The sequence below is a fragment of the Cebus imitator genome, unplaced genomic scaffold (genome assembly GCF_001604975.1).
Source record: "Cebus imitator isolate Cc_AM_T3 unplaced genomic scaffold, Cebus_imitator-1.0 Scaffold4, whole genome shotgun sequence".
In the NCBI taxonomy this organism is placed as follows: Eukaryota; Metazoa; Chordata; class Mammalia; order Primates; family Cebidae; genus Cebus; species Cebus imitator.
In genome coordinates, this window is record NW_016107319.1 from 16048616 (window position 1) to 16066410 (window position 17795).

The 17795-nt window shown below is 33.9% G+C and overlaps 1 protein-coding gene across 1 annotated transcript in view; it reads right to left on the minus strand.

The window, feature by feature from the left end:
- LRBA (LPS responsive beige-like anchor protein) overlaps positions 1-17795 on the minus strand; it is a 727560-nt gene that overhangs the window by 605930 nt on the left and 103835 nt on the right. The window contains exons 10-17 of the mRNA XM_037740751.1: positions 17489-17686; positions 17164-17297; positions 14642-14750; positions 14159-14311; positions 8020-8188; positions 5714-5793; positions 4274-4336; positions 1981-2078 (exon numbers count right to left, since the gene is read on the minus strand). Coding sequence (XP_037596679.1) covers positions 1981-2078; positions 4274-4336; positions 5714-5793; positions 8020-8188; positions 14159-14311; positions 14642-14750; positions 17164-17297; positions 17489-17686 — 1004 coding nt within the window. The remainder of the gene's footprint in view (positions 1-1980; positions 2079-4273; positions 4337-5713; positions 5794-8019; positions 8189-14158; positions 14312-14641; positions 14751-17163; positions 17298-17488; positions 17687-17795) is intronic.

Below are 17795 nucleotides of genomic sequence, written 5' to 3' on the forward strand. Positions count from 1 at the left end.
CAAGTATTTATAAGCCTCGTTTGTTTTGTGTTAATACGGCTATCATATGACCTAGCCATTACATTCATAAGTATGGTATATACTCAAAATAAGTGAAAACATATGTCCATAGAAATACTTGTACATGAATGTTCATAGCAAGCTTGTTCAAAGTAATAATTATTAGACAGTGTGAGGGAAAATACGGAATACTTTAACAGTAAAACTATCAATAAATGATAAACTGTAAATTTATCTCTTATAATGCTTTATGTGTCAACTGGAAGCCATGGTATCAAGATATTTCGTCAAATGTTTTTCTAGATATTTGAAGGTATTTTTTGGATGAGATTAACACTTACATCAGTAGATTTTGAGTAAAGCAGATTAGCCTTTATAATGTATGTAGGTCTTATTCAGCTGAAGCCTAACAGAAAAAAAGCCTGACTGCCTCAGAGAAAGAGAAAATTCAGTCAGCAGACTGTCTTTGACCTTGAACTGCAACATCAACTCCTCTGTGGGTCTCCAGTCAGCCTGCCTATCCTACAGACTTTGGATTTCCCAGCCTCCACAACTGTGTAAAACAATTGCTTAAAATAAATCTCTCTAGTGAGTACCCACGTGCACACACACAAACACACACACACACACGCACAAATACACACACACACTCTTTTGGTTGTTTTCCTGAAGAATTCTGAAATAAACCCCTTAAGTATAATGAATAAAGTCACTTTTTATATTATAGAGAATGAGCACTGAAAGATACCAAATAATGGATCTGTAATAGAAGATCAATGTGCATTTAAGCCTAGAAGTTCAAGACCAAGCCTGGGCAACATAGTGAAACCTCATCTCTACAAAAAATTTTAAAAATAAGCTAGGCATGGTGGCACACGCCTGTAGTCCCAGCTACTCAGGAGACTGAGGAAAGAGGATCCCTTGAGCCCAGGAGGTCAAGCCTGCAGTGATCCGTGACTGTACCACTGCACTCCAGTCTGGGTGACAGAGGGAGATCTGTCTTAAAAACAAACAGAAAACAAAAATCCCTGTGTGAATTTATTATAACTCAATAATTAAATTAGTTTCTGTAGCTCATCATTCAGCAAACTAGTTGCTAAACTTTTCTTGCCCACTTTTTCATTAAACAAAAGATTTTTAACTTTTTTATATGTAAAATAAAGGTATTCTGTTTTTGTTGTTGATAATTATTATGGACCAAATGTTTGCATACACCCAAAATTCATATGTTAAAGCCCTATCATTAGTATTTGGAGATGGAGCCTCTAAAGAAGTAATTAAGGTTAAATGTGATCATAAGAGAGGGTCTCTAATCCAATAGGAGTAATGTCATTGTACGAAGAGACACCAGAAAGCTCACAAATGCTCTCTTTCTCTTTCTGCTATGTGAGAACATAGGAAGGAAGAAGAGGTAGGCAACTCAAGATGAGAGTCTTCATCAAATACCAACCCCACTGGCATCATGAACTTGGATTTCCCATCTCCAGAACTGTGAGAAACAAAATTTTGATGTGTAAGCCATCCAATCTATGGTATTTGATTATGGCAGCCTAAGCACACTAATACAATGCTGAGTCAGAAGTGGGAGGTGGAAGAAGTGATATTATAAAGGGAGGATAGAGAGCTTATCTTGGATTACAATTGAACACTATTTAATACTACTCTAAGACCTAAAGATAATTCTGCTAAAGAAGTCAATAATATAGTAGCTCTCTAATAGCATTCACCATACAAAATACTGAAATCATTTATCCATCCTCACAAATTAAATAGTAACAAATAGTAATACTGCCTCTATAAATATTCATTGAAAACATGCATGATTATAAATGGGTCTTAAATCTTAACTCATTTCATGCTACAAACTCATTTCACATGTAAGTTTAAATAATAGTTTTCATATTTAAGAAGCTTTCAAATATTTTCAAACTTATCCCTTATATGAAATACATTAAAAACTCTTGATATATTAACTCTTACCGTAACCCGTTCCTTTGGTCAAAAGCAGGAATCATAGAGTTAGGGTGTTCCGACATTAATGCAACAAGCAATTGTAGGACATCCATTAGATTGTCATCCTATAATCATTTTAGAAAATTTGTTTTTAAAAATGAGGAAAAAACAACTTAGTTGAATGCTGAATACCTCTGAAATAGAAATTTCAACATTAGAAATATAAGTAGACATATCTATGATATATATCTATTTGTAATAAATTGTGTTCTTTAATTGCACACATTCACCTCCATAACTCAAACTATACATAAAACAGCAAAACAATTTCTTTTTGAGGGAAAAACAGAGTATCTCTGTCTCACTCAGGCTGGAGTGCAATGGTGTGATCTCAGCTCACTGTAACCTCTGCCTCCCAGGTTCAAGCAATTCTCATGCCTCAGCCTCCCTAGTAGCTGGGACTACAGGTGTGTGCCACCACATTTTTGTATTTTTGGTAAAAACAAGGTTTCACCATGTTAGCCAGGCCAGTCTCGAACTCTTTGCCTTAAGTGATTTGCCCACCTCAGCCTCCCAAAGGAGGGATTTACAGGTTGAGTCACCACACCTGGCCTCAAAACAATTTCTTAATCAAAGAAATAAAATACCTTTTCATGTTATATTGAATCAAGATTTTGTAAAACATAATCTATAGAAACAGTATATCCAACAGGAATTTATTTAAGGAAGGCTTATATATCAAGAAATTGTGGGGAGGGGTTATTCTTTATTACAGAAAAATATATTAGAGCTTCTAAAATGCTAACTGAATATTGCAAATCTGGTGGTGGTGGTAGGGGCAAGATATTATGTATCATTTCTTAAACTTATTTGACCTGGAATATTTTATTCACTGTGCCTTTCAAGAAACTAGTTCTAAAAGAACACTTTGTGAGAAATGATAATTGGATAGTTTTCATATATAGTATTAACTGTCATCACTATAAGGAAAACCAATAAACATTTACTTCATCAACATACTACTAATATGTGGTAGTATTTGAAAACAGTTACAGAATACCAGCACAGAAACATATATGAGTCCTAGACCCCAAAAAAATCTTCAGGAAAAACCTTCATGACCTTTGTTGCATATGCCATTATGTATGCATATCATTACAGCCAACTTAGATAATACTGACCCAAAAAGGAAAAGTCAAACAGTTAACAGAGTTTAGTTAACTTGATTGCCCTGATTCTAGTTTTCCTTCACTGCTTTGGAATTTTTGCTATGGAAGCCACTTGTACTCCTAATTTTCAGTAAGTTAAACAGATGATCTCAAGCTAGCACACTGAATCTTTGGAAGTGTTATTTGGAGGACCTGAAACTTTCCCAACAATAAGGAATCACTGTGACTTCCAGTTTACCTCATATAAAGTACTTTATTCAGTACTTTAGGGTTAATAAAAATAAAATCACACATATGATCACTATGAAATTCACCTGAAAACTCTTCAAATATTATATTTGGTCAGTAAAATCTAAAAACAGGATTGCCTATTCAAGAAGAAAAAAATATCATAATCATTAATGATTTGGAGTCAAAATTACTCAATCACAAAATTTAAGCCATTCTTTTATTCTGGAATTAACAAAGAGATAATTAACATTATCCCAAATTTAAAAATTAAGGCACTACTCCATACTAAAATATATTTATTAATTCACAAGAGATTAATTATAATATAGAAGTACAAATTATCATTTGAAATGCTATGATATATTCATCAGTTCCTAATTTTTACTAATTATAGGTAAAAACCTAACGAAAAAGAGGTTAGATTGCAACTGACATATATTACATTTTCCTGGTGCTAAAAAATAAAGACAAAAACAATTATTTCTACCTATTTAATTTTCAATCTCCCTTTCAAACACATTTTAAATCCCACCATAAATGAGCTGGTTAATTAAATATTTGAACATGTAAAGTCAGTGGGAAGATTGTGTTATAAATTTTTAAAACCCAATCATTTTCAGTCATTTTTATAATCTATTTTTTCATTTGGTACACTGGTTTCTGTATACTTTGGTATACTTTACTATTAATTCAGTGAACTCTGTTAGTACTTTTTAAAGCCTTTCATGATTATTCTCAAGATCCATCTTGTGATAATAAAGGATATTTAAATGAAGGTTGCTAGGCTTTAGTTCCTAGACAAATTTATTCCCCATTACAGTTATATAATTACTGAAGATTTTTTTTTAATTTTTACTCTTAAAAAAAGTCTAATGTAGTTTCAAAAAATAAAATTTTGAAAGATAAAATTCAAACATTACCTCATGTATAGTCAGTAGGTAATTAAGAATGGCCTGCAATTCATCTTCCTTTACTCCAGAATCCTTCAAAAACATAATACATAATATCTTATGTTTATGTATGAAAAAATGTTTAAAGAGAAATTATACACATAGATTTGTGAAGTTGGTCAGCTAGTATAAATATAAAAATGTAATAGAGAATCTAAATTTAAAACAAACATTTGGGGAAGCACTAAAGACATCAATATTCCAGACAATGTAGAGGTCAAAAGAGATTTAACATCAGCTTCCTGCTTTCAACACCTTATATAATATGATAGCCTACTTACTAAAGCTACAGAATCCTGACATTAGCAAAAATAATAATGATAAATTAAAAACTAATATCCACACCTACTACTCCTCTAAATACAGAAGACACCTTTTCGACTGAAAATTACATGTGGAGAATAAAATGAACAGTTTCTGAAATTATCAAGTTAAAGTGTCAAGCACCTAAAAATTGAACAGTAATCTCACCGGGGGAAAAAATACAAAACACTGCACTTTTAAACATGAATTCAGTATGAAAAATTTCAACCTACTCTATCAGTATATAAGAAAAAAAAAGGTAATAAAATAACAAGGAAAATTTCCAAATTAAGAGAAAAATATGGAAAAAACAAAAAAAAAAAAAAAAAAAAAAAAAAAAAAAAAAAAAACAAGAAGAAACAAATTGGAAAACAAAAAACAGTATGCACGAGGAACGAGCAACAAAACAGAGACAATTCAAAGGATACTTTTTTTTAATAAATGGAAATAAGGTATCTGAATCTGAAAGGTATACTAAAAGCTACGTTCACTTGCCATAATCTTATGTGACAACTAATAAAGCATTATAAAATCATATAGGAAAATACTGAAAAAAACATTGGCAACAAGTACATTTATATATTCCTATCTTATAAAAGTAAAATGCCTTCTTTAGAGTATTAATTTTACTTTACCTGTAATAAAATGGAAAAGGACAAAATGTGACCAATTCTAAAGGCTCATACACCTACCAGGTACATGTATACAGAAATACTATTTCTTAAAATCTGAATGCCAGTTACAAGGAGCCTGATAAAAATGAAACCTCCTTTAGGAGTTTTGTTGACTACTGTATTGCCAATGCAAAGAATAGTGCCAAATACTAACAGAAACACAGTAAATATTTGCTAAATGAATCAACACACTTGAGCTACTAAAGAACTTTATATAACATAAAATACAACTACCAATCCCCAATTCTGCAGCAATTTATATCCATATAGGCTCCAAAAAAGAACCAAAACAAACATGGAAACATCTTTCAAAGTATTTTCCTATCTGTAACCATAGTAACCAAGCAAAGGACAAATAAACCAAGATTGTATTTCATCTGAAATTATAAGCTACAATATACAGTATGCTATGGGATACGCAATGTGAACTCACCTTCATCACTAATTGCTTAATGAACATCAACAAGAATGCTCGTAGAGAAAGTATTTCTTTTTGATTAGGTCGTGGTCCATCTTTAAAAATATATATACACATACACATTTAGTATATGAAAAATATACACTCAAAGCTGTCAAAATATAAAATTCTTATTCCCAAGAGTTTTTCCATTTGTTTGTAAGAAACATAACGGTCAGTCCCCTAAAAGAATGACCTCTCTTTTATTTTATGCCTCTAGAAAGACAAGTGTTCAATCTTACATGCATCGTATACACAATATTTCAAACATACAAAACAGGTTATGTTGAAACTACAATGAAGAAGTTTGTACTTTGAATAGGTGAATGTCCAAAACATAAAAATGAGGTAACAAATAAAATTTGTATTCACTAATAATGCACTTATTTTCAGACTCTGAGAGTGTTAGTAAAGTAACAAATGTTTAAAAGAAAAAAAAAACAAAGGAAAATCTAAATTTTCAACATTATTATTATATGTGAATTCAGTATGACAACATTTCTTCTACTGTTATCATTATATAGGCTAATACAAAAATCTGAAAAAGAATCCCTCACCACACGGTATCATTCATGAAGAAGGGAAACATGATGACTGCCTCTGACACCTCCTTCTCTGCTTAGAAAAGTCCTTGGTCACACATGGCTCACATTAAATTAATTTTCATGTCTCAAACATTTAATTTCCAAGTAGAAAGCTTTTGAAACCAAATACTCATTGTTCTAAGATCCTAAGTTAGTGACCTGTTTGCCTCATATATTTTATAATTTACCCCCAATAATCACGATTTACAGATAGTTCTTAGACCACCAAAGCTTAGGACCACCATGACCTTGAACAGATCAATGAAAATAGGAAGAAAATTGTTTAAAATTTCTTCCATATGATTCCTAGACCAAAAAAACAAAAATAGGCTAGAGTTAGAATAGGATCACAAAATTTGTCCAGCTCTCTCATTTGAAGAATGAGACTTTCCCAAGGTCACTAACCAATTATGAAAGGCAGGCAAGAATACAAAACTAGCACCTAGTACAGTACATGATACACCTATAGCACCATGAAATAATCATCAGAAAATTCTGACCAGGTCTACATCTGCCACACCTTGCCAGCTTAAAAAGTTCATAGCTTGCTGAATTATAGATACCAGATTATCTGAGACTAAACCAAGCTTATTTTGAAAGTGATATAAAAAGTAGTATGCAAATGTGACAATCTTTGTAAATCGCAAACAACCAAAGCCTCTTACTACAATCAGAATGCATGTTATTTGACTCCTCGGCATCTATTTCTTAATTTCAAGCAACAGTCCTTAATTTTTACCAAGTGACTGAAGTCATCTTCACTCTCAGATCATGTCTCCAAGGTATAGGATGCCTCCATTTCTAAGCAATCAGAACAATTCTAACCACAGAAATGGACACATGATACAATGAAAGCCAATGAGCAAGAAAGAGACTAAAAGAGACTTTCACTGGAAATATTTTATATAGGCAGATGCTCTTACACTGGATTTAAGTTATTATGGATGTGAAAGTGGACTGGCTGCTTGCTACTACAAAGGGGAAGAATATGTAAAAACAGCCAACGCAGAAATGGTAAATGCAGCAAGACAAATTCGGTCCTGTGGCCATATTCTGAATATCTACACCAAGTTGTATCTGAAACTGCCAGTTTATACAAGCTGATACCTCCCTTTTTGATGTAAGCCAATTCCAAGGAGATTGCAATAATTACAAGCAAAACAGCCACTATATGTCAAATGTTCTATTATGACCCCTTAACATGAACTTCTGGACATGATGAATAAATATTACCCTTTCAGCTAGTTAGTCCTCATTATGTAAGAAAATAATTACTAACATTTTGTAATTTAATAATTATATCTTTAAGAGAAGCAGATACCTCCTACTCTGTAAGAAACCCCCATATTTCCAAAACACCATTTCTACAAATGTCATTGTGATAATCAATTCTCAATATCAATTACTAAAAACTAATTAAGAATTTCTCAGCATTTTCAGTGCCTTACAACAACCATCCTAGTCATATTTGTTCCCCCAACAACTCATACCAGCACAAGTATTCTTCTTCCACACAAGTAGCAAGTTATTAACCTCTAGAAACTATAATGTAGGACAAACTATTAACATTATCAATGAGATTTAAAAAAATTTTACCATAATGGAATATAGAGAAACTGCCCAAATAATATGACAGTACTGGTTAAAACAAAATGAAAAATTAAATCCTGATTTGCATTTAGTAATATACAGATATACCTAATCCTTTTGGGGTGATACCACTTCGATCCTGAGGATTCACTGCCCAATAGTAGTACTTCAGCGTGTGCATGATGAGAAGCACTGTTCCGACTCTCCGAATGGTATTATATATGTTTACCGTACCAATGAATTCCGTGGACAGATAAGTATAGAGCATTAACTGAACCTACAGAAGAAAAATGAAGAACTTAGAGAATCCCACCAGCAGAGTTTCTGTTTCCAGTAACACTTTCAGGCTGTTTTATTTTCACCATACTTCTTCCAAAAAGTAAGATGCTGAGCCTGATAATAATATACGTATTAGATAACACATACCCATTGACATACAAGCACATGCACACACACTCCTTATAAAATCAAGCCAGGTAATTTCTTCTTTTATAGCAGCATTATAAAGTAAACACCATCAAATATATAATTTTTTGCTACATTATTCCATGGAAATAATTTTGTGATTCCTATTTAGCAACCAGCAATTATTCCTGAGCATGAGTAATTTCTTTATAACAGACTTATTACTTATACTATCTATGCATAGTTGTTTGAAAACACTAGATTTTCTTTCAAATGTAACTTTTGCAGAAAATCAGAAGCTGAAATGGCTCAAAAGAAAGAAAAAAGTAGTAGTAATTCAAAAGGAAAAAATAAATAGAAATAAACCGAAAGAAAGAAAATCATAGAAAAAGATATAGAGTTTACCTTGAGGAATACTAGAAAAACAAAATTCAGTTACAGTAGCTCATTACAAGAAACATTCCAATCTAGCATTTTCATCATAACATTATAATCTCTCAACATGTATATCATGTCCCTCAATTAGAAAAGGATTCTACTAACCTCATTGATACGTACATAGTCTAAAAAATACATAAGAAGTTGTATATGTTTATATTAACTTCAAAATATCAGCTCTTCATATGTAAGAGAAAGAAATAATACATGTGCTACTCCATGACTGCACATTTCTTCTTAACAAAAAACTGGCCCACCACAGTGGTTCACACCTGTAATTTCACCACATTAGGAGGCTGAGGCGGGCAGATCACTTAAAGTCAGGAGTTTAAAACCAGCCTGGCCAACATCGTGAAACTTCGTCTCTATCAAAAAACACAAAAATTAGCCAGGCATGCTGATGCACGCCTGTACTCCCAGGTACTCAGGAGGCTGAGGCAGGAACCCAGGAAGCAGAAATTGCGGTAAGCCGAGATAGCACCACTGCACTCCAGCCTGGACGACAGAATGAGGACCTGCCTCGAAAAAAAAAAAAATTTTTTTTTTTTTTCAGTAAAATTATGGGTCTCAAACTCATCAACTATACTTCATTACTTACAGCAGCAAACATAACGACAGCTTTTGTTCTACTCTCATGCTGAAATCAAGAATTTTTCATTTTATTGTAGTGGGTATATTTTATAAGCTGAACAACTTTAAGCATAGGATATATATATTCTTCCCTTGACCACAGACCAAACTACTGATCATTTATAATTGAACATTTATGCTACCTTCCTGGACAATGAGGGCATTTTCCTTTTCAACCCTGCAAGATACCTCAGTGTTACTTAGGGGATCTCTCTAGAGAGTGAAAACTAGGTACCTATCTTCCAGGTGCCCTACAAATAAACAAGGCTAAATGAATTAGAGTGTCAATGAATAAATCCTACATGGTAAAAAGTGGCAGGTTCTGAATTACTTAAAAGTGGAGCTTGAAAGATGATTGTAATTCACAAAACCATACACACACACACACACACACACACACACACACTGTGATCTACTGATTTGCTGCAAAATGTTATTTTGATGTAGCTATTGCTGTTCAAATTGATAGGCCCAATCTACTTGTCATTGAGGCAATATGACATGGCTCAAATTCTTAACCATATTATTTCAGTCCCTTAGCAAATATTTAAATCTAACTATATGCAAAACACTGTATCATGGAAATATAATGGCACATATACTGCCCCTAAGTAGCTGAAATACAGTGGAAAAGATTTTAAAAAGTACACTTATATTTAAGCAAAACAAATCAAAGATAATAAATATGCCTACCAAAACATGAAAAAAGTCATGAAGCAATGTGTAATTGACATAGAGCTAGGAAATACTAATTCAAAGGACAGACAAATTATCATAGGATAAACTGAAATAGTGAAGAAAAGCTTCACTAATAAAGTAGGTATTAAGGTAAGCTTTGAAGATGAGTAGTAGAATAGACAGAATACAAGAGGAAATTTCAAGCAAGAAAGATGATGGTTGAAATAGATTGCCCTATAGTTAGAACAACAGTTCTCAATCTTGACTGCACACTAAAATAACTGAAAAACATTTTTTTTTTAATACTGATGCCTGAGTCCCATCCCAGTGAGGCAGGAGAATAGGATCTGGAGGCAGGGAGCCTAAGGGCTTCTTAGAACTAAATCAAATAGAATGCTTCAGCTATGACAGGAAATATCCGCTCCATTTACACAGGGCATACACCAAGTAAATGACTTTGTAACTTTACTTCACCCTCTTCATTTACATAGGGCAAACACCAAGCAACCAATGGAAACTTCTAGAGGGTATTTAAACCCCAGAAAATTCTGTAACAGCGGTCTTGAGCCTCTATGCTCAGGCCTGCTCCCACACTGTGGAGTGTACTTTCATTTGCAATAAATTTCTGCTTTTGCTGCTTCATTCTTTCCTTGCTTTGTGCATTTTGTCCAATTCTTTGTTCAAGACGCCACGAACCTGGACACCCTCCACCAGTAACACCAGACTGATAAAATCAGAATCTGCAGTGGAAGTGGTGAGATTCTATTTTTGTTTGTTTTTAAAAAGATACCCCAACTGACTCTATCAGCAGTCAAGACTGAGAACCACCACTCTAGGGAAACCTTTTGGTACCTCCCTATCCAGAGGATATTTCCATTTTTAATCTAGAAAATCTAGAAATAAGAATTTACATGAAGGCTTAATGCTAGATAAAGGACTACTGAGAGCAATGGAAAACGATTAAAACTTCTGGGGCTAAGAAATGATGAGTCATATGTTAAGAATATATTGGGGTTGGGCATGGTGGCTAAACCCTATAATCCCAACAGTTTTTGGGACTGAGAGAGGAGGATGGCTTGAGGCTGGAAGTTCAAGACCAGCCTAGACAAAAAAGTAAGACCCCAGTCTCTACAAAAAATGTAAAACGTTAGCTGGGAATGGTGATGCACACTTGCAGTATCAGCTACTCAGGAGGCTGAGGCAGGAGGACTGATTGAGCCCAGGAGTTCAAGATTGTACTGAGCCATGGCCATACCACTGTAGTCTACCCTGGATGACAGAACAAGACTCTGTCTCAAACAAAATAGAAGAACATGTTGTAATTCTGGTAGAATAGTGATTATTTACACAAAGAAATGGAAAACTAGAGAAAGTCAGTCCATTGAGAATGATACTGTGGTAAAAGAAAAATGAACAGAGGCCAGGCTTGATGGCTCACACCTGTGACTGCAGCACTCTGTGGGGCTGAGGCAGGTGGATCACTTGAGCCCAGGAGTTCAAGACCAGCCTGGGCAACATGGCAGAACATCATCTCTACAAAAAATACAAAAATTAGCTGGGTGTGGTGGTACACACCTACAGTCCCAACTACTCAGGAGGAGCTAGGGAGGTGGAGTTTGCAGTGAGCTGAGATCACATCACTGCAATCTAGCCTTGGTGACACAGTGAGACCCTGTGTCAAAAAAATAAGCAAACAGAATTTAACAGCAACATATAGGGATGAATGAAAGACCTCAAGATTATTCATATGCTAATTATGAATAAGCCTTTCCTCATTCACTCATTATATACTCTAATAGCCATACAAATTGTGTGTTAACATCTGTCTTTCCCACTAGATCTAAATTCTATGAGGGCAAGAGTCAAGTCTATCTTGTTCATCACCATATCCACAGTGTCCACCATAAAGTAGTCACTCAACAAATACTTGCTGAGTAAACAATGGACCATGGTAGACAAGAAAATTCATCTCTCCTGCCAGGTCATTAAAAAGATGGTCTCTGAGCAGATCTAAGATAAATGGAAATTATAAATTGCTGGTAGCTCCCTTTTCTAAAAGCAAAGCTTTTCACATCCACACAACCAGACTTTTAACCAGAGGTGGATTGACTGTGAAGCTGATAAAGCTTAAACTTTATGACCACTGATCTATTAATGTTTCTTCCAAGACCCTCAACCTAATTTTGTATGCATTATATTGTACTCTTCTTCTTAAAAAGTTTCCCATGTGATAAACATTTAACCTTCAAGTCAAACAAAATTTGGATCTGCCCTTTTTTATTACTGTCTTTATAATAAAATAAAAGCAGACAAAACCCCTCGTAGATACATAAAGCAGATGGCTAAAACAGGAGAAAATGTTAATATTATCGACTCATTGCAAATTCTAAAAAAGAAATTAAGAAAAGTTATTAAAAAGTAAAAGAAATAGGGTATAATAATACTAGGAAACTAAGAAAACCATAAGATGAGTTTTTTTAATTCCCCTCCAACTAAGCATATAAAATAAGAGGTTTTCTGACCACATCAAAAGAGACACAAAGCCTTACAAATATGCTGATTAGTAAGACAAAAAAGTGTCTAGTAAAAGGTTTTAAAAGTAACTTTAAACAATCCTCAAGAAGAAATAAGACTGAGGGTCATGGAAGAAAATGAGGTCAAATTCGACCTGGAGATAAAAAGCTACAACCTCCAGCTGCCTCCTTTGATTATTTCCAAATGGCAATCAGAGTCAGCAGCTGTTTTTCTCTTTAACATTTGAAAAGACCAGCTGAAAATAAGGTATTAAGACTCTAGAAAAGCAAAAAAAAAAAAAAAAAAAAAAAAAGTCTGCAGACTTTTCTGACAACTAGAATAAGTAAGAGCTATTCCAACTTAATCAATGAGATACACTGCAAGTGGACCCAAAAGCAGAAGGGGAGAGAGGAAAACAGTGGGATTGAAATAATACAACTTCTAACAAAAACTGTACATAAGATAGATACAACTGTTCAGTTTAATAAAACGTTCTGTTTCAAGTCATGCTTAATAGTGCCACTACTGAATTTTTAGGACAATTTTTTTTTTTTTTTGAGTCGGAGTTTCGCTCTTGTTGCCCAGGCTGGAGTGCAATGGCGCAATCTCGGCTCACCGTAACCTCCGCCTCCTAGGTTCAGGCAATTCTCCTGCCTCAGCCTCCTGAGTAGCTGGGATTACAGGCACGCGCCACCATGCCCAGCTAATTTTTTGTATTTTTAGTAGAGTCGGGGTTTCACCATTTTGACCAGGATGGTCTCGATCTCTTGACCTCGTGATCCACCCGCCTCGGCCTCCCAAAGTGCTGGGATTACAGGCGTGAGCCACCGCGCCCAGCAGGACAATTTATTACAACATTAAGATTTATTAAATATGTTGTTCACACACCTTACCACAAATTCATCTGCATTCACGTAGAATTGGTTTTTACAAAACTGAAAAAAAAATTGTACAAATGTTCTTATAATTTGAATTAACGTGAAACGAAAATGATTACATGAGACTAGTATATCATGCCTTCAAAGAAAAAGTGACATTTCAGTGGTACCTGTAAGAATGAAATTCAGTAGTTCATCACGTTGGAAGGCAAAAGTGTGAAGTAAAAAAGAGAGAGAGCAGGAGCAGGGTGAGTTCTTAAGGAATCGAAAAAAAAGAAAAAATATATATGCATATTTACAATAGAACGAAGCTACAGTTACTAGGAGACATTAATAATTACATTAAAACTGTCTAACTTTGATTTATATTTAGTAAATAAAGTCTCAAATAAAACTTTATTTCATTTAATTTCAGAAAATAAAGATTATACCTGTATCTTTTAAAATAATGACAGTTTACAAAGAATATACATATTCTTTGTATGCACATATTCTTTGTATATATTCATATATATACACACACACAGATTTGCAATTTTTCCTGAAGAGCAAAAAAGGATGCTTAGTCAAAAAAAAAGCAACCCACTGAAATCTTGCATAATAGTACATTTAAAAAAAAAAGAAAATCCTCTAAATTTTCACTCTTCTCAAGCACAAAAACAGCAAAGATAGTAAAACAATATCAATATATAGCTATATATTACCTTGGCTGGGGTATGAATCCATATGGCAGGATTAAGAAGAATGTGATCACACAATTGCTTGAGCAGGGGCATCCCATTTTGCAGACTACTCAGATATTTTGAAAATGCAAGGCAAAGTTCAAGTACTGCTCTGCTGACATGAGATTTGGAAGACTGCAAAAAAAGTAGTTCAAATGTTACTACAAATTCACGTCAAAGTAAGTGAATTACAGGCTATTCCTACCAGGAAAAAAGTTGGCCCACAAATTATGCTCAAAGTTAAAGAAGCTCACTATTACATTTGTTTAATGTAAGGAACAAAGGAGGCTCACTATTACATTTGTTTAATAGAAGAATGGAGGCAACAACAAAATGTTATTTTACTTTAGGTAATTTTCTGCAACCAAGGAAATATTCTTGCAGACAAAATTCCTTAGCCAGTTAGAGAACAAATGCATGGCCTGTAAATTAAGAATCAAATACACAAAATATTTCATAATTTACCTTTTCAAGGCTATATCCTATTACCAAGAAGCCCTTACAGGCAAGCATCTGCTCCTGCATAGCGATTGAGTTCTTCAACAACTCCATGATAAAAGCCAGCAAGGTTGAACTAGAATTTTTAAAAAGGCAATGATTAAAAAATATATTTTATTTTTAAAAATTAGGTTAGATAGAGGTAACTCTTCCATTCACCTTAATAAAAAGTTCTCTATTTCAAAGAAATTGACATTCCACTAAAACTGCTTCCAACAATACATCAGAACTAGATTTTTAATGTAGGATTAGGAGTTACTCAAATATTTATTTCATATACTTTATCCCAAACATATTAATAGATGAATTACTTAGAAACAATGACAAATATGCATGATACAGAGAAAAATAAGCAACCTCCAAAAACAAGCAATAACAAATACTTAATAAAAATATAGTAAGGCCTTAAAGAATAGATATAACTTAGATAAGCAAGTATATTTAACCTTGAAGAGTCAGGGTCAAAAGATGGGAAAAGACAGTACAGCAAACACAGTAAGGTGTAAATCCTCAAAATGTGTTAGGGCTCCAGACTGGCCTAGTAAGAATAGAGCAGAGGGTACACGAAGAGAAAGATGAGAAAGTTAACTTGGAGACAAACTTGAGGTCCTTGAACACTAAGAAGTTTGTTCATTATCCCAACAACAAAATTGTAATTCTCCAGTCAGTCTTGAACACTTTTAAAACTGAATAGGGGCTACAACCATGCTCTACTACCCACAATTTTTAAAGATACCCAGAAGGGAAAGGAATAAGGTCAGTTGTTATAGCCTTCTCAGAGAAAAGTCCCACCTCCCCCCCCCCAAAAAAAAAGAGAGAGAAAGCCTGTGCAGCAACCCATCTCCTCCACATCAGTGCTTTCACTGTCAGCAATTCCAATAAAGGGGGAAGGAGGAAGGGAGAGGGGAGGAGAAGGGAAAGGGGAAAGGGAGGGAAAAGGGGAGGGAGGGAGAGAGGGAGGCAGGTAGGCAAGAGAGAGGGAAGGGGAGGGAGAAGGGAAAGAAGGGAAGGGAGAAGGGAAGGGAAGGGTGAAGGGAAGGGGAAAGGGAAGGAATGGGGAAAGGAAGGGGAAGAAAAGAGAAGGGGGAAAGAAGGGAGAAGGGGGAAGGTAAGGGAAAAAGAAGGGGAGGAAGGGAAGGAGGAAAACTGTAAGCCCTGCTAGAACAGGGCACAAAATAATTCTATAAAGTATTAATATGTCAAGGTTAATTAAATTTTAATATTTTAAAATATAAGTTGACAAATACTAGATTTGATAACTTTTTCTTTAAAAAAAAAAGTTGTCTAAAAATAATCAGGACAAAACTATTCCATCATTAACTATACACATTGGTGGTAGACATCAAGCTATGTATAAAAGCAAAAATCAAAGGGAGAATTTCAAAATGAGAGAATGTAAAAGTCACTTAAATTTCTCAAGTAACAAAACAATAATTTCACTACAAATGAAACAATAATTTCACTATATATAGTTTCACTAGAATATACAGATACGAGAAATTTAGACATCCTGTCCCGTATTTTATGACTTACCCTAGAATTTATATGCCTTTGTCTTTTTTAGACTCAGAACTACAACACAAGAGACAAAAATGTGCTAAATGTACAATCTAATTGTGCCTGTTTGCCATTCCTATATCCTCTTTTGAGAACTGTCTATTCGTACCTCTTGTTTTTAAATCAGATTATTATAATAGATTTTTTTCCTACACAGTTGTGTGAGCTCCTTATATATTCTGGTTATTAATCCCTTGTTAGGTGGATAGTTTGCAAATATTTTCTCCCATTCTGTTGGTTATCTTTTCAATTTGCTGTACAGAAGCTTTTTAACTTGATGTGATCTCGTGCATGTGACAATTTTTGGTTTGCTTGCCTGTGCTCGTGGGGTATTACTCAAGAAATCTTTGCCCAGTCCAATGCCCTGGAGAGTTTCCTCAATCTATTTTTTTTTTTTTTCGTAGTTTCATAATTTGAGGTCTTAAAGTGAAAATTGATTACATTTAAAAAAAAAAAAAAAAGGCTAATTTACCTCAGACAACACTATTAAAAATTTTGGCTTCCAATTACATAAATGCAATCAATAATAAATAATTAAAATATGAAAAGCTAAGTTCGATAAATCATTATCAAATAATTTAAAATATTTCAAAAATTAGAAATTTCTTATTGCATTCTGAGTTACAGGTATCAAAAAAATTTTAATTTAGACAAAAAAATGTATTTATTTTGAGTGACCTATTATTGCCATTTGTTACGTTAATCTAAAACCACTTTACTGTGTTCCTTACAACTTCCATATTTCCTACCAATAAACAAGAACTTAAATTAATACTGACATAATTAACATGGACTTGTAATAGTTTAGAGTTCACAAGTTTCTTTAAATTATTTTGAATCTAGAATGAACCTGAACGACAAAATATTGTGTAGTTCAACAGTAATGAAAGTAACGCTCACAGCAAATTAAAGAAACAAATAAAGACACTCACCAGATAGTCAAGTCAACCTCATCAGACAAATATTGCCTGTAATCCAACTGTGCAAAAAGTGGAAACAGTACTTGTACGCCTCCAATTGAATGCATAGCACTTTGAATGGAATGTGTTAAAACTGCCTTCACATCCTTGTAAGATTAAAAACACAGTAAAGAGTTCAATGATTTCTTTTCCAAAACAATTAAAAATAAGGCACAACAGTAAACGGAGAAACAGTAAAATGTGACATTCCATGTGTTTAACAGAAGCTACTAAATACATCTCAATAACACATCAAAAATTACCATTAAAAATGTTCTTAAAAGATCACAGTTAGTACCTGGAGCATAAGTGCATGTGGTGAATGAACAAAAATTGAAGAGTTGTCCTTAGGGGATGACTCAAGGCAAAGCTGGGCATCTGTAGCCCGTGGATTGTACGTGAATGCAATGGCACTAGAGAGTTTGCCATCATACAACAAAAGTTTGTGATGCTCAGCAAGGAAAAGGTCGCTTTCTGCTTTGAATTTAAATGTACCCTAAGAATTAAAAAGAAAACAGTTAAATAGTATGCCACAAAAAGAGAATCTAAGTACAAATCAACACAGGTGTCAAACTTTAAGGAGAGAGACCACTGATAATCTTTTA